The sequence below is a fragment of the Stegodyphus dumicola genome, chromosome 3, assembly GCF_044657685.1.
Source record: "Stegodyphus dumicola isolate Sdum_Otavi_A_Nest chromosome 3, ASM4465768v1".
Lineage (NCBI taxonomy): Eukaryota > Metazoa > Arthropoda > Arachnida > Araneae > Eresidae > Stegodyphus > Stegodyphus dumicola.
In genome coordinates this window covers 276154126-276172571 of record NC_140770.1, presented here as the reverse complement: position 1 = coordinate 276172571, position 18446 = coordinate 276154126, and the positions used below count along the sequence as shown (strand labels likewise).

Here is an 18446-nt window from a genome sequence, read left to right as displayed (position 1 = left end):
GAGTCCCCTTAAGTTTCCCTTTTGATTGAGGATTTAATTTAGAAGACATTATTGCTTCACTAAAACAGGAAGAAATGTTTCATAATAACAGGAAGAAATATTTTGAAATAATCGAATGTACTTGCAAATTTTATTTATTGCATTTAATTCTGTGCTTATAAGTAATCAAACATTAATCAATGTACTCAGAATGAGGTTCTTCCTGCATGCGTGTCTCATCCATTTGCTCCTTCAGATGTCCAAGAATAATTCTTCCAGCAACACCTTTTCTGCAAGGCTGACTTCCATAGCTGGGATATCTTTAGCAATTTCTTCTCGTAAGCTTCTTGGACAGCCAGTCCTTTTTTCCATCCAGTCAACACGACGTTCAACTTCTAGAACGGCATCCTTCACCTTTCTGCCACAGGGTACTGAAACAGCATTAGCGGCGCAAGCAATATCATAAGCAAAGCTCCTGGAGGGGAGGGAAAAAAACCTACATATTAACTAGAACATAATAGTGCTTTTGCATAAATTATACTTGAGTCTGTAAATAACACAGATGAATATCGCTATAAAGAAGTTTATTGTCTTTTGTTTCTTTACGTTTAACCCTTTCCGGCGCAGTGTGTTCGGAGTCAACATGCCAAAAATATTTCCTCTTTAGACACTGAAAATAATCGATAAATATCACGAAAACTACACTAATGATTAGATTTAATCTCTTTTATGAATAATAGATGACAGCAGCACACAAGCAAATCATTAACTTTGAGATGTATTCTGTTTTTAAAGATACTGATTTTTCAAAGAAATGTTTTAGATTCTTCTTTAAATATAAAGAAAAGCAATAAAAAATCTTTATATAATTTTGTTGTTCGTATGCTAATCTGCCTATTCTGTATTACTTTTAATTTTTATCTTTGAGATATTGCGTATAGCGAAGCCTTCAATGTATGGTGTGTTCGGACTGAACACACTGTAGTGGTAGCGCCTGTCACGTGGGATGGAATCACAGAATCTGGTTTCGTGCTTCAAACACGGGGGGGGGGGGCTGACAGCGCAGATTCATTTATATTTGCTTTTATTATTTATGTTTTTGCTTTTGAAGGCCCCGGTTTTAAGTTAGCTATTTGATTTTCAGCGAGAGCAGACCTTTTTTTCTCTTACTTTCATCGTGCGTAGTTTGCTTAGTTTTGATTTCTGTAGATTTTTATTTGTATATACTCGTATATTTAATAATTATTTTCTCCTGTCAATAACTAATTGTAAATATTATAATATTTTAATTATTTTTCTTATTTTAAAATTAGGTAAAGGGCTCGGAGAGGCCTCAGTTTTGCTGAATCAATGAGAATTTCCTTTTTCTCCCCGATTTTTTTGGGGGGTGTAGAGTAGCAGGTATCCCAGTGGTGCAGCCTGGTTTATGCTAAATCTGCTACAGAGACCAGATTCTACTGTTTATAAATCATACACAAAGTATTTTACTGTAATACGTGCTTCACAGCAATGCCCACCTATCGCAACTCGTGCAGCTCAGTGTCTTCGCTTCGGAGACAGACTTTAGAAAACATAATTGCTTCACTAAAACAGGAAGAAATGTTTCATAATAACAGGAAGAAATATTTTGAAATAATCGAATGTGCTTGCAAATTTTATTTATTGTATTTAATTCTGTGCTTATAAGTACTCAAGTATTAATCAAAGTACGCAAAATGAGTTTCTTCCAGGATGCGTCTTATCCATTTGCTCATTCAGACGTCCAAGAGTAATTCTTCGAGTATTACCTTTTCCACAAGCTTGATATCCATAGCTGGGATATCTTTAGTAATTTCTTCTCTCACGCTTCTTGTACACATTGTCTTCTTTTCCATCCAGTCAACATGACGGTTACTTTCTATAACGGCATCCTTCACCATACTGCCACAGGGTACTGAAACAGCATTAGCTGCGCACGCAACATCATAGGCAAGGCTCCTGTTGGACAAAAAACGTAACATATTAACTAGAGCATAATAGTAGTTCTGGTATAAATTTTACTTGAGTCTGTACACAGTACAGGTGCTTATCCCTATAAAAATATTCATTGCCTTTTGTGTTTTCGGTTTTATCAAAAATTACGTATTTAACATATATTTTGCAATTTCTTGATAAATGACCTGGTTTCAACCACGAAAAACAATCTTTATTACACTTTAAATTACTTTGTTTTTCTTCCAGTGTAAGATTATTACTTTTAAAACAATCTTTAGTCTCATGAACTTTCCTACAAAATAAACAGTGAAAAGCAGTTCCTTTCTTTATATTAGAAAGTAAATCATTAGCTATGGGATATAATTCAACATCTTTGAGATTCATGTTTCTAGGAGACATATCGTTTGATTTAATCCCTACTTTCGCAACTGAAACACGCTCTTCGCTTTCAAATTCTGTACGAAGAAAAACAATAATATCGATAAATAAACAGAATAGGAATTTTCAGATTTGTTCAACATAAGATTCCTTAACCAAACTCTAAGTAATACTTCCGGTATGCAAGATTCAAATAAAAGGAACAACATAACAGAATATTTATCAGAAGTCATACCAATAGATTCAAGTGACCTGAAATAGAATTTTAATTTGTCATAAAGCTGGACTATGTTACCTTTAGTTTTACCATTCGTAGCGTTTTACACATTTAAACTCTGAAGTTTGCGTACATAAAATTCCACAAGCATTTCGTCAAGGCCAAATCTTGCTTTTAAGCTTTCAATCACCTTTATGTAATGGGCCGACCCCCCTAGCCGATTCATATCAGCCATAAAGCCACAAAGGGGAAGGCCCGTCTAACACAAAACGAGGCAGTCACCGAGCCAACTGTGCCCCAAAAAGAAACACAATTCTTAATTTTAAAATTTTTAATCTTAAAAAAAACAGACAATTCTTAATTTTTAAAGCCATAAAATATCAAATGCTCCCGCGAAACCAGGGCCGAGCCCCGAGCAACATAAAAGATAGAAAAATGAAACATAATAAACTAAAAAAAAAAAAAAAAAAAGGTTCAAATGGTTGCAAGCCTTTTAAAATCTCTTTTAAAAACTCATAACATCCAATTTTAATTGTCTCCTAACTACCAATGCCCACAATACTTTTATTTTTATTTATCACAGTCATAACATCTTGTGAAAATTTCAACAATTTATCATATTTCATTTGTGTTATATCTAATCCTGTTATTCCATATTTTGCCCTCACCCCTCGGGTAAGAGTACATATCTCAACAAAATGTTCCGCATCTCCAATAAGATCACATTTGAGGCATCTATCGTTGCCCTGGAGGTGGAATCTCTTTAAATATTGTGGAAATCTTCCATGACCTGTGATAAGTTGATTCACATCTATATCTGTATAGGTTTTCATTTTTCTATTTATTTTTCTATTTTTTTAAATAAGACTTTCGTCTTGTTGAATTTTCCCACGTTTGATTCCATTGTTTATAATAGTAGTCTTTCATTTTTATAATCATTTTCCTTCTTGCCGGATTTATAATATTGTAATCTAAACCATCCCCCAGGGCAGCCTCTTTAACCAGTGTATCCGCCCTCTCATTACCTAGGTCACCAATATAAGCTTTTATCCAATGTAATTTTATATAATGTCTCTCATTGGCCTTGCGATATAATGACTTTATTTCTTCTATTTTCTTACTTTTTGGCTCCGGGCTGGAGAGCGCCGTTAAGACAGAAAGTGCATCCGAATAAATATGTATATAATGTCTCTTTGTTAAATTTTTATCTACCCAGATCAACAATTCTTTTTATAGCAGCTACTTCAGCCTGGTATACAGCATTAGTATCAATCATTTTCAGTTTTATAGAATCTATTTCTAAGCCATGAAAGTAAACAGTATAAGCTGAACCGACGCCCCCCTCTAACCCAGAGCCATCTGTATAAATTTCTATTTCACCCATATTTGGTTCTTCACAATCAAAACCAACACCAAACACATTTCTCGGGTTAATATCAATAAAAATTGGATATTTAATATAATCTGTATAAATTTTAAAATCATCATATACATTAAAATCTTTTAGGCCATTGCTCAATAAAAATTTATCATAGTAATATTGATAAAAAATCGAGAGAGGGGGCACACCGGCTATAATGCATAGAATTTCCGTCGAGACAGTCCGAAAGGACATTGCATTAGCTAGCAGCCAGCATCTATGCAAAGAGTCCAGTTTCGTTCTAAGTCTTATTAATTCCCTCGCCCGGAGACCCCATGCACCAATACCATACATAATCTTGGGTAAAATAATGTTCATATATATTTCTTTCAATATTTTACTTTTACTGATCAAAGTATTTGCTGTGAAGGTATTTATATAATATGTGAGAATTCTTTCAATATTTCTCTGTATTTCTTTAAAATGCGAGATAAAATTCATTTTTCTATCTAGTACTATTTCTAAATATTTAATTTCTTCTTTAAATTTTATATTTCTACCTTTGAATTTTAATCTAGGAGGTCTTATTTGCACACCTCCTCTTGGAAATAAAGAAAAGGGTTTTATAGAATGTATTTAAAATATGTTGGCATATATCGGAAATAGTAGTATAAACAAATGGATTTGGAATGAATGAGGTAATGGGCTAAATTTTGTGAAAATTAGGAACTCTAATTTGAAAATTATGTTTAAATGCGACGGTATTTTCATAACACCTGATTGTTTCAATTTTCTTTTATATCTTTATGTAGCTCTCCAAATTTGTAAAGAAGCAAAAGTTAAATTGCTTTATTTGGGATACCCACAAATTCAGCTTCGATATACAGTTGTTTATGATTCCAATAAATAATATTCTTTTGTTTGCCGCGCAGTTCAAGATTGAGTTTATTCATTTTCGTTGTCATCTCTGTAGAGAAGACTAAATTAGATAACCACATATGATCAAAGTTTCGTTTCTGGTTTCTAAAATTGTTTTTGTCTCTGGAAAAGATCTAAAAATCATTGTAGGACTTCCCCCCTACTATGACATCTCATTTCAGAATGAACTTTAAAATTTCATATTTAGCATCAAGTTCATTATTGACCACTTTGAACGATTTATTTTGAAGCGGTCTGACGTCAATAAAATTTACAAATTTAAAACAGCTTGCATCACATGTACAAAAAAGTAAATCTTTTGCTCATCATGTTTGCTGATGTGTGATGCAGTGGCAGTTGAAAAGGTTTGGAAAGTCATAATCATTCTTACATAACGTGATCAAACCAACAGCAAAACCAATCAAGGCAGATGCTAAGTCTGTTGTTAACGGATACAAGTTTTGAAAGGGAAAGATTAATTTCGGTTGTAGGGTTTTTAGTACCTTGGTACATGTCAATTCCATTAGTTCTTTAATGACAGAATTTGCCCAGGAGTTTGGCGTAACAAGAATTCAACTTTCCCTTTTCTTCTCTTGGTAGTTCATTAGACTGAGGAATGGGGCCAGACGTGCAGCGGGAGCCGCACAAAAGGTCGCGAGAAACATATGCAGCTCGTGCACTATGAATGGGGCATCCCTGGTTTACAAACCGTATTCATAAGGTCCTGCCTTTATTTTCAAATCCGCTGGCAGCAGAAATATACTACCAGTTATATTATAATCTAGTTATGTTTTAAGTTCCAGTTATAATCCTTTAAAAATAACGTCTAACGTTTTACTTCTGATTCATTTAATCACATTCGGGTAGATCATATAAAAATCAAAATATAAATATGTAATTCTCATGCGACAAAAATTTATCGAGATTTTTAATTTTAAAGTTAGGAATCATATTAGGAACCGCACACAAATGAAAGGGCGAAGTGTTTGTATTTCTACTTAACCCCTTCCGGCACACTACCTTTTAAAGTCAGAGTTTTGATTAAAAAAAAAGAAAAAAAAGGTAGGCTGTCTAATTAGGCCTAGAAGATTACACAAGTAAAATTTTGTGAAGATAGCACTTATCGTCTTAATTCTGTGGGTGTGCCCAAAACGAGCATTCTTGTCAATGAACTGACCGATGAGAGGAGTAGAAACAAAGAATACAGAGTCTCAGTTGTCCTAGATGATCGGTGAGCCCGGTCTGGGCACACCTAGGGTTCGCCGTTTGATTTTAGGCAAGATTTCAAGGTAAAAATTTAAAACTAATATAGAATAAGAAGACTAACATGCAGCCAAAAAATAACATAGACATTTCTTTTCGAACAATTCCTTTTATACCCTAACAAAAATCTGGAAAAGTTCTTTGAAAAATAAGGCTCGTAGAAAACTAAACATGGCTAAAATATATGGACTGGTTTGTGTTGAATTGCCCTTTACTATAAATAAAAAAGGTTCGGAGAAACCTATAAATCCTTTTTTATTCAATTTTTCTGTACGTACAGAATTCTTAGGTGTGTCCAGACCGAACACTCTGTGGCGCAAAGGGTTAAATAGTATAGCTTCAAGTCAAAAGTACTTTAAAAATATGAAATGTTTCAGTGAGAAACATTGCGCACTAGCGATTTAAATGAAATGTTAAAATTGCAGTAATTTAAAAGTAATGTTGTCTTCAGAATGAAGATATAACTGGACTTCTGTTTCAACATGAAAGCCAGATTTTTTGTTTCGTTAAAATTAGAAAATTAAAAAGGCGTGACTGGAGAATATGAAGTATAATTACATGCACATGAGTTTCAACCATTCCTCATCAGAAAATTCTTCACTCGTGGTGTTCAGGTAATCTCTGTAAGTGTTGTGCACTGTCCTCACGTTTTCGGAACAGTCTTTGATGACGTTTTCTTTTATGCATCCAATATTTGGCCGAAGAACTGTTGGACAGAAAAATGCTATTTAATATAAATCAATTTTAAATCAGTTCTAAAAGTTTAAATGTTTTAAGTTTGCAGTTTATGGACCTCAAAGTATATTTTAACATTCTTCAGAAGAATTGATTAATAAAATTTTAAAACATCAAAAATATTGTAAAAAACATAAAATTGAAAATATCGCAGTTTGAAATGAATACAATATTTTCTACTCACGTGAAAGTTGGTTACTATCGAACCATGAAAGTTGACTGATTTGCCAATTAGTTTTAATTCTGACCATTCTGGTATTTACACATTATTCCGTCGATCATGAAAGTTCTCCCAATTCTTTTGATTCGCCCACGTATTCGGAGCCTGCTTATCTCAAAGGAAAAACGGAAAGATGTACCCGATTAGTTACGCCAGCCAGAAACTTACCAAAACACAACAAGCATGGCCAACTATCGAGAGGGAAACTTATGCTGTTATTTGGAGCTTGAAAAAGTTTGAAACTTGGATTTTTGGCTCACCTGTGGAACTGATAACTGATCACAATCCGTTAACTTTCATCACAAAGAACGTACCACAATCTTCTAAGTTACAGAGATGGGCTTTAGCATTACAAAAGTATGATACTACAATTTCACATTGCCCAGGTGCTAAGTTAAGCAATGCTGATGCGTTGTCCAGACTAGATACTATTGAGTGACATGTGTGAAAGAAAGAACTTTTCATAGACATTTATGAACTCTTAATATTATTATTTTTTTTTATGTGTGTGTTTCTTTTTCAGCTACTCTCCTAGAGACTTTTAAGTATATCATAGACGCTTTAAGTATTCTATTGCATTAGAATTGTTTGAATACTAATTTTTAATCATTTATATATTACAGTTTTAGAAGAAGTCTTGTAGTAGGCGTAGAACTAACCTGTATAAGTATTGTGTTATATATCTTTCAACTTCAGTATCGATTGATTTGTAGACTTTAGTAGGTATGTAACTCTTTTGTTTGACGTCAACATAACTTGTCATATTTCAATAGGCTTTCACCCTATTTCAATATTGGATGGGGGGTGTGATGTATGGGTGACGCCAATCAACAAGATGTATAGAGGGCGCTAACTCTCAGTCTGGAGAGGCGCCAAAAGTTTAGTTTCCAAGAGGGAGACCGACAAAGAGGTCATACGGAAGGCTCGTGGGAGCCATTAATGAAACCGAAATTCACTTTTATTACTTTATATATTTCAGTTATTAGTATTGTAGTTTAGTATTAGTTTTGTGTTTGTGAAAAAAATGTTTAAAAATACAAGAAGGTGGAGTTATTTCTCTATGAGGCGGTGGATGAAGAAAGGGATGATATCACAGGTGCCATTTCTGTAAAAAACGTATGATGTGCTATTCTACAAATAACTACTTTTTTCTAGTTAATATACAATGTTATCAACATTTGGCTTCATTAAAAAGTTTTTTATTAATTAATTTGGTTATTTTTATTCTCACATTTATGTTGCAAAACGTTGCTTTTCGAAAATCAATCGGGACTTCATCACTCATATGAGATATATGCGCTTTCAAGGCATGTAAATCATAATTTCAAGATGAAAAAGTAAGTTAAATTTAGTCTATTGGCCAAGTAGAACGGCAGCTAAAGATAGAACTGTCCCCTTTCATCGTCTTTTTTGTATGTATATAATTTACTCATTACATTTATCCATAATTGGCGTTAAATCGTGTTGCTTAGCGACAATTTCGCTGTTGAGCGGAAAATACACATATTTTAATTTTATCTGTTTCTAAAAATTATTCCACAGAAATTCAGAATAGGGAATAATAAATCATATTTTTTAAAATTTCTTTTTATAATACGCAAGCGGAACGACAAAAAAGAAACTGTAATTTATTATTCCTTTCAAAACTCAGACCCCCAGACCTTTCACTGAGCGATTTTCATCTTTTCCCCTATCTTAAACATCATGTCGGCGGGAACCCATACAACGATGACGACGATGTGAAAACGGCCGTGACCTCTTTGTTATCGGAGAAAGTGGAAAGTTTCTATGAAGAGGGTGTTCAAAATCTAGTTTCAAGGTATGATAAGTTTAAACAAACTTGGCAACTATGTTGAAAAATAGAAAAACGTATGTAGACTTTGACAATATATTCGGTTTTCGAAAATTTTGTTTGGTTTTTATTTCTAAATGGTCCTTACTCAAAAAACATCTCTCGTACTATTGAAATAGCTGTATATTAATGGGCAAGATGAGGTCTACTGACTACGACCAACTAAACAATTACAGACTGAAACACTTACACGGGAGGAGTTCGTATTCATAATGTTCTAAACATTAGAAATAGTAGAAGTAGATGAATAAAAATAGTAGAAATAGATGTAATGTTTTAAAAAGAGCAAAAAAACGAAGAGTTGAAATATTGGTTACATAATAAATAAAGGGGTGTCGTTTACTTCAGCATTCCAGGCGTACGACTGGCGCAGAATTGGTGGGATCTCTTCCAACTTCCATGGTTTGATGACAGCCAACTCTCACGATCGACGGAATAACAAGTAAGAAAATAATTTCTATAAAAACGTTAAATTACACGCGTTACGTCTAACAGAAAGAGTGTTTGGCATTGAAATGGTGTGATACTATATATACTATAGTAGTAAATTATAGATGAGAAACGAGAACTACAGGCGTTACATTGTTGCAAAAAGAATAAAAGATAAATAAACACTACCTTCATTAAGGCTGGAGCCTTTGCGGCAGACATCTTGCAGAAATTCAACAATTCCATTAACCTCTTCAAGCTCGTCTGTTTCGCATTTGATTGCATGTTCCTGTCTGCACTTCGTCTCGTCCAATGCAATACTGGAAAAATGGACAATGATTTAAAATGCACAGATACTTTAGAATTTTGCGAAATTTTTATCAATCGAATCAAACCTAATTGCATGCATTAAAATGTATTCTATAGAACCTTCCCGGTGTAAAGATTACTGATGCCGACTGCCGGATGGGCCCCTGCTCGAATCCTGAAAAAGCATGGATGTTTATAAGCATGTAGAATGTTTTTGTGGGAAGAAACTAAATTTTCATGGCAAGCCAGAAGTTCTGTCGAGAGGTTAGCGGTAGGGAAAGAGAGATAACTGACCTTCTAACCGGAAATTTGAGCGTAAGAGCTTAGTAGTTAACTAAGTTCAGCAACCGTTATCACCTATGGAACTGAGGTGCTGACCTAGCTTTCACTTGTACCCTGTATAGAATAGCAACATACTTTATTGATGATCAAGATTAAGATTAATAATTATTTGAATTATGGCTATTTGAAGTATGATACAGGAAGTACCTGTTAACGGGGCAAAGTGCCTTTTTCGGAGAAAATTTTAAGAGAACCTGGCTGTTAATGCTTTTCACACGTGAACGAAAATCTCGAGGTCCCCCATGCAACTAAATCTTTCAGCGAGATTTTACCCGTGCTGATTTGGTTGGTTTATTTAACTACAGCTACGCATTCTAGAGTTATCTGGTTAAGGTAAAGGATGCCTTCGTGGAAGACTTTCTAAAGAAAACTGGCTCTTATACACGTTAGAAATTAGGAGATCCAGAAAAACGCCCGTGCAGCATTGTCCGTGATTCGAACCCCAGGCAGAACTGCCAGTATTCGGCGACTCTCCAAGCTCGATCGCTGGTGGTCTCAAATGAAACTAACCCGGGTCGAACTAACAGGGCTTAAGGATCGTTCCGCTCAGCTGCTGATGGGAAACATTGTAGTCAAAGTTCTAATATTGCTACTATAGCACTCAGTATTTGACATGCTGATTACAAATATATTTGCCAACAATCTATTGAACATTATTTTTTTTAAATGGCTACGATGTAAGAAATGTCATAAAAATGAGATTCGTAAGCATTCAGCAATAAAAATGACGATAGGGACAAAGCGATAACGACACCAACAACAAATAAACAGTGATCTATTCGAAGATTAACAATTACCTTTGCTTCTTTCGCTGACGAAGATATAGCGATTAAGCTGTGAATTACTGTAGTAATAATTAACTTAATGAATTAGGTTAATTAAATAAAATTAATGTACTTTTCCGTTTTGCCGGCGATAAAGTCGCCAGTAATGGTACAACTGATGCCAAACGGAATATCTTCACTGGTAACCTTCTACGCTTCATTTTCAAAACAAGTCGCAGCCATTTCTTATCAGATAGATTGTTTCTTTCAATACTGGCATACAATTACATAGAATGTTTTCCAGATAGTTCAGTTTTATGCCCTAAGCTATTCGCGGTAATTAAGTCCATTAAGGATGCAATCACACCGCTCACCCGAAGGCGAAAATATAGAAAAGGCAAAGTCAAGGGCTAAATTTATCCATTCTAATAAGAAGGAACTAGCGAAGTAAAGCACTGCGGTTTTACATAATTTCTGAGTAAACTATTCGTACGAATTGAAATAATTCTTGCATTTAAACTTATATTCCAAATGAAGATTTAACTTGAAATTAATGTAGATAATTACTGAGAAAATTAGATTTTTGTAGTCTAGTTTACGTGAGATGAAATCACTTGGGGTCAAGCGATACGAACCGGCGAATCAGGATGCATAGTAAATTCGTGAAAGTATAGTAAATTCTTAAATTAACATCTTTTTACAAATTTATTGTCTTTATTTATTGGCTTTTTACAAAATTTTAAACGATATTAAAATGCAAAATAAAAATTTCTATGAACTAAAATTCTTTAACATTTGTTATTTATGTATATTGTATGTTGTCGCCAATAAAGTCTGCTTTATTGGAGATTTGCGCCGGCGAAACGGTAAAGTACTAAAATTAATTTTACTTTGTAAATAAAGATAGATGGAATAATAAAATTATTCATTATATATTTAAGGAAGTTCAGTTACTACTGAATGGACGGAAACTTTATCAGCTCGTTCCAGACAGCAGTTCTATGAATGGGATGGCTACGTTTTTGAGAGTTTTTCGATGTATAACGTGAATATGAGTCAGTTGCTTTGAACTTTCTCCACGAAGTCATCCCTTCCATGGCAAGCGGATATGGCGCTCTCTGTTTTAATTTAAAATCAATCATCATCTAACTGAGTTTTTATGTTAATTCCAGCTTTTTATCATCACCTATTACAAAGAATAACATAAACAATACTTTCAGTAAATTACAGATATTATGCTGAAATTCTGTGTAAAAAAAATTCATATTGATCAAAGCAGCCTGCAAAAGAAGTTGACTATTTTACGTAGTTTCTTTTTAGATTCAAACGTTAGGCCCACCAGCGGCCGAGCGGTAAAGTCGCTGAACACTGGTAGTTCGGTCCGAGGTTCGAATCTCGCGAACGGGCTGGCTGCATGGGCGTTTTCGTGGTTTTCCCCATGTGTAACGTGTATACGAGCCAGTTTCTCTTAGAAAGTCCTCCACGAAGGCATCCCTCCCCTTAGGCAGATAGCCCTCGTGTGCTTTGCCATAATTAAATACACCAACACCAGATTCAAACGTTACGTTTCTTTCCGTACCACATTTCAAATATTCCCATAAAATGCTGACAAATTTATTATTTTCAAAGAAATAATATAGCGATTTAAAATATGAATGGCAAAATTTAAAACTAAAGAGGAATGAGAAATGTAAAGATTCGCAATATAAAATATTAACTTCAATATGCTATATTGTTGATATTTGACGAATTGTAATATATTTAACTTTCCTCTTAAATTTAATCTGCTTATTATTAACTAAAGAAATAACGGATTTAAAAGCAATAAATGCAATTCTTTATCGCTGTTATTTGTTAGGAGATGGACTAGTGTAAGAAAACTAGCTGAATTTGTAGAAAGTTTCATATATCTTTTATTTACAGTATTCATGTTCAGCAGCCAGTCGCGATAGCCGCTAGTTATTTGAAAAGTGGAACCGACAACAAAAACAGTTCCATGAAAACATTAAGCTTAAAAGTAATGGCTTTTCGGGACTAAAAAATGCGCGGCAGTTCTTAATACTGTAGCGAAAATTCTAAGCATATGCTTTCTTTAAAAATTTACGAATTTGCTTATGAACTAATTTTTTAATTATACGTGGCGTACACACGAAGAACGTGATGTTTAATAAGAAATATAATGATATAAGAACACATTCTGTCACCAGTAGTGAGTCCAGATCAGAAGAGTAAACTGCGAACTAATAAGCTAGAGAATAAAAACCTCAAAAATTCCTCTGGCACGACGTTAAAATTTTTCATCCCTTCGGTATTTGTTTGAAGAAAATTCTAAAGCAACAATTATCGACAGAATGCTTTCATTTTATCTTCTTAAATTGGAGAAGAGGTTCATGAAATGGATCACAGAGCTTCAGCGATCATTTATTTTTTAATAAATTATTATTATTAAGTATGTGATTGATCTCTTGAAAAGTCAGTTTTATATAGTCATGACACGCAATATTTTATTATTAAAAAACTCCGGTTTATTACTATGAAAGCATGCTGCAATTTTTAAGTGAGATATCCAAAATTCGTCTTGGCGGTCATCGTGTTAAATACAAGTTACGTAGATTTGTATGTCAGAATTGCAAAAATATTCGAATTGTATTTATCCCTTTAAAATGACTGTTTATTTTTTTGCCTAGAATACTATAATTTAATTCCAAACCTATACTTCCAATTGATTCCAAAGGAAACAATAAGAGTCGGTGAATAACCAAAAAGTGAAGCTTTGGCTAGGAATTCCAAACCGGATCGTCCGCTTTGGTAGTTCAGCAGAGAGATTCGGTATATATCTTGAGTTAGATAAATCCGTCATTACTTTCAGATAATTTTAGAGTTGAAATGATTTATTTGTTATTAGAGTTTTAGGTTTACAGAATATAATTCTGAATAGTTCGTTTTCTATTCTGAATATTTCGTTTTCTATTAACATTGCATTGTTACGCACATCCTTTGCATTAAGGAAATTTTAATTAAATTTTAATCTCGTATACTTAAGAAAATGGAGGAAAATAAAAAATTTCATAATTTAAACAACTTACTGACATTCCTCGTCGAACTCTTTCTCGTTGCTTGGAAACACAAAAGGAACACCAGGATCACATACTTCCCAACTCCGCTTCTCGCAAATGTCGTCCTTACCTAGAGCTGAGAGATCAGAAAGAATTAAATAAATTTATTATGTACGAATGATAACTGTTCAATTCTGCTTTATATATATCTTATCCCCATAAAGAAGTTGGCAAAAAAGCAAGAATTTGAGACAAATTTCTCAAAGAGGCTAAAACAACTGGTGGCTGTCAATATTGCAAAATGTATCCTTTCTCAATTAGATCAGTGAGAAAATTGAGCTCATTTCTGAAACAGAAAATGGCTTTCAAGAGCTATAAATTTTATATGGTTCAACATTTGTAAAGAGTATGACTACGGTAGTATTTTGCTATTAACGGTATTAAAAAAACAACGGCATCAAAGAAGATATACAATCACAAAAACATAAGATTTGTAAACTGATTCTAAAATTTAACATGCATATCTTTTACTAATTTTGTTCTAATTATATTTATAGGCTCTGATTTGTAGAACTATTTTTAAAAATTTTTCCTCAGTTGTTAGTGTGGTCGATAGCAAAATTTCATTTAAAGTTTAGACATTTCCTTGAGCATATATACTACAATTAGAGTTTTATAGTAACAAAAGCCGTTCGCTTTTTTTTTTTTTTTTTTTTTTTTTTGATGATTTTCATTGTATTTACAAAATTATTTTACCTAAAATGTTTGTGTTTATATGCCCTATTTAATAATCAACCTTCATTCTTCCCCATGTTCTACACCGTAATTTCAAACACAGTAAAATCTTTTTATAGTAACGGAAGAGGTATATTTTATCCCCATCCTCCTGAACAGCTTTCCGAAGTCCAAAGACAGTTATAGCTCGAGATTTGGAAAATCCCTTTTTAAAAGTGCAAAAGTGTAAAACTCTATGGATAATACATCAGGGGATTTGGTAAGGATATAAGTGAAAAGTATGTTCTTGATATCAGTTTCTTATTCCATTTTTCCATGAAATTAACAGCGGATTTTGACGTCTGGTTGCTTGCTTTATCTTGCTTCAGTTTTGCTGATTGAGGGCATTGTGAGTAAAGGGAAAGTATTTTATATTTGAAAATTGGGTATGAAATGTGTTCCAGATAATGTGTGGAGTTGATCTTAATATCTTCTCCATACTCTTCACTTTTAATTTGCCGTTATTTGAAAAACCAATAAACAATCCTAAATCCCTTTGAAAAATCTTTAGATTCTTTTAATCATGTTTTAAGATATTTTTCCTCTTCTCTGGTGATAATAAAAGGATCTCTTTTTATCACAGTCATCCAAATACCCAATATCCATCTAACATGGCAACAGTTTTTCATTTTTGACCTAATAAACATTTTTAATAGGAATTCTGCAGTGCGAAACGATAATTCAGCGTGGAGAAAGACGATGGGTGTTTTCGCCCTTTTAAGAATTAAATTAGCATTAGGTAGTTTGCTTACACTGAGCATTTTAATGACTTTGGAACTGTCCTTTGACTCGGCGGATTTTCTTTCAACATTAAAGATCTTACCTTAGCAAAATTCTTTTTTTTCTTTCGATATGTATTTGGAACAATTTTTCCCCTTGAAGACAAACCTAATTTTTTTTTTTTTTTTTGACAGTGTTACCTATCGTAGTTTCAAATATCAAAAATCCATGGCTTTCACAGCAATAATTAAAAACTGAATACGAACTGAAATCCTTCCATCTATTGCGTCTTTAAAAGCGCTATTTTGCAGGAAAACTACACTACAACATAGAACACAATAAATGATGTTTTCAAAAACATAATTAAAGTTAAAAATATTTTCAAGGCAGATTTGTTTAATAGCAAAGCAAAATCGTCCAAAAATGTGCAAACAACTTCTTTATGTATATAGAAGATATATAACTCAGAATGCCAAATAATAAGAGCAAAAATCATATTCCAAACTGCTTCTGGAAAATTTCAAGCCAAAAGATGTAATTAAAATGTAGGCAATGGAAGAGAATAAAATTATTTGCTGATATATGGAAACACCCGAATCATAATTATACCATGTGATTTTTCCAAACTTAAGAAAATATTATTTTATTGTATCTTTTATTAAACTGTAATTTTAAATTGTAGACAAATTATGAAAGACCAGTTTCTAAAGAACATAATTAAATCTGTTGCAGTATTTGATACTTACGTATTAACGCAACTAAAGTTTTGCAGCTTCTTTATCCGTAAAATGATAATTTTGAAAATGAAAGATTGTACGTTTGTATGATTGCTCGTATTGAATATAATACAATGCGTATAAGTTTTTTTTTTTCGAGAACAAACAATCTAGCAATATTTGATAAACTAAAAGAAACTTTAAATATTTCCTTGCAGCCATCAACATAGCGGTCTAGATTTTATGTGTATGTCTCTCTTGTCAACATTATTGATAATCTGCTTAAGAAATTTGAAAAAGATATGAAATTCAAAATATAGATTCAACGAACAGCTCTATACAGAAGATTTTACTGTACAACAGTCATACAAAATGTACACTGCGGGAAAAAAGCGGACAATTTTATACCTTCTGTTCTACTGGGCCGATTGACGAAATTCAAATTGCGTTTTTCATGTCTTGAAAGCGTGACTTATGATATATATTAGATTTATATATAAGCATAGTTATAACATAGGTATTAGAGCATAAAAACCGGACTATTTCTGGAATGATATGCCAATTTCTTTCCATATTTCGATTCTACGACTCAAATTATGCCTAAATATTAAATTTTGTAAAACGGGGTGCAAAATTTATCTTGGTCCATTTCTTTTTTTAGTTTGAGCCAATAATAAAAAGCTTAGGGAACTTTTTAATTTATACCAACTTATTTTCATTTATTTTTTTTTTCATTGTAGACGAGCGGAAAAAAGCCGTCGCTCATACTTTCAAATAATTTTAACAAAATGCGTAAACTACATTTGCCGTTATTATCGCTTATAACAAATATGCTAGATTTCAAAACGTGCCAATATGTAAATTCATTTATATCCTAGAAATTTTGAATAAAAAACTCTAATGTTTTGCAGGTATGCTTAGAAATATATCTGCTTTAAGATGATGTAAAACATCTATAGGTTATAATTCAAAATTGTTTTCGAAAAAATTATGAAAATAATTTAAAATATAAATTTCAGAGCTAATTTTTTAATACCTACTCTTACCATTTTCACAAATCTTCGCGGTTTGGCATAATTTGAGTCGTAGAATCGAAATATGGAAATATAGTGGCATGTCATTTCAGAAAAAGTCCGATTTTGTGACAAAATACCCGTATAAGAACAATGCTATATATAACTCTAATACATATCTTAAGTCACTTTTTTGAGACATGAATAAAGCAAGTTGAATTTCGTCATTCGGCCCAGTAGAAGAGATAGAGTACTGCCTTTTTTTTTCTCCGCAGTGTACCTTCGAAATTTAAATTAAACAAAATTTAACTTGGAAGATACTTATATGCAATTTAAGATATACACGCTTTATAAACGGAAGAGAATTCAATAATTACTCAGGAAGAAGGGAAATATATGCTTCGAACGCGTGTTGCATTTAACCAATTTAATTTTTAAAGGTGATTTAAAAATATCCAAGCCTGCAAATTCATAAATTGGGTGGGCCCACTAGCGGCCGAGCGGTAAAGTCGCTGAACACTGGTAGTTCGATCCGAGGTTCGTTTTCGTGGTTTTCTCCGTGTGTAACGTGTATACGAGTCAGTTTCCCTTAGAACGTCGTCCACGAAGACATCCCTCCTCTTAGGCAGATAGCCTAGTGTGTTTTGCCATAATTAAATAAACCAAACCAAACCAAACCATAAATTGGTTGTCATACTTGAGAAAATACTACAATTGTGAAGAAACTGTACCTCTTTCTTATTATAAAGATATTCATACTTTAATTAAACTGCGAATATTAGTTTATTAAACAACGTATATCTTACCAGCAGAAGCGATGAGCAAAACGGTTACAAAGAGGACCCACATGTTGACTTGCGTATTCTATGAAAAAGAAAAAACCTGAATAGAGTCTGAAAGCTTTATATATTTTAGATAACATTAAAATTAATCGCTTTTTTATACATACCTAATTAAGTTGCGGAAATATGTAATCTACTTCCTTCGCGATCACTGTGTCTGACAGGATGCCTATTAGATATTACACATGCAGCTTAACTGTAGAAAACGTGTCGCAAAAAATTATAATGCAAAACAAATCCTTTTCATATTTCAAAATAATTTGGAAGAGAAAGGAAACGTACAGCTTTTAATCACTTCCTTAGAATGGGTTCAAAATTATTGAATTGTGTAATAAATCTGTAATAAGAACGCAATTAACGTAAATCGCTTATGTTTCAAATCATGAGTATAAGAAATCCGGAATAATATGCGTAACAAAAGAAAAATTATACTTCCTATCTCCTGATTAGACATCACACCTGTTAGAATAAGCTGTTTGCATTAACTAACCGGAAGAATCAGAGGTGCTTATACAAATTAAAATCTGATGTATAATGAAATCTCGAGCGCACAAGCGGCCCAGGGTTAAAGTCGTGAGCACTGGT

The 18446-nt window shown here is 33.0% G+C and overlaps 1 protein-coding gene across 3 annotated transcripts; it reads right to left on the bottom strand.

Annotated features, from left to right (window-relative positions):
* Positions 1–111: 111 nt before the first annotated feature.
* LOC118185567 (uncharacterized) lies at positions 112–17980 on the bottom strand. 3 transcript variants are annotated; one of them, XM_035355445.2, is made up of 6 exons: positions 17826–17980; positions 13827–13932; positions 9515–9645; positions 6648–6795; positions 1767–1956; positions 292–454 (listed from the first exon to the last, which is right to left on the bottom strand). In XM_035355445.2, exons 1-6 carry the CDS (start codon positions 17866–17868, stop codon positions 440–442), a joined length of 633 nt encoding a protein of 210 aa, XP_035211336.1. In that variant the 5' UTR covers positions 17869–17980; the 3' UTR covers positions 292–439. The 3 variants fall into 3 exon arrangements, with proteins under 3 accessions (XP_035211333.2, XP_035211336.1, XP_035211334.1); XM_035355442.2 differs by lacking the exon at positions 1767–1956 and having other exon boundaries at positions 112–454; XM_035355443.2 differs by lacking the exon at positions 292–454 and having other exon boundaries at positions 1621–1956.
* Between the last annotated feature and the right edge of the window lie 466 nt (positions 17981–18446).

Bases quoted from the DNA above. Each gene is read 5' to 3' on its own strand.
- LOC118185567 (XM_035355442.2), bottom strand. From the start codon at position 17,868: ATGTGGGTCCTCTTTGTAACCGTTTTGCTCATCGCTTCTGCTG. The intron at 13,933-17,825 runs GTAAGATATACG...CTGATCTCTCAG, and splicing joins TTTGCTCATCGCTTCTGCTG to CTCTAGGTAAGGACGACATT. The intron at 9,646-13,826 runs GTAAGTTGTTTA...CCATTTTTCCAG, and splicing joins GAGTTCGACGAGGAATGTCA to TATTGCATTGGACGAGACGA.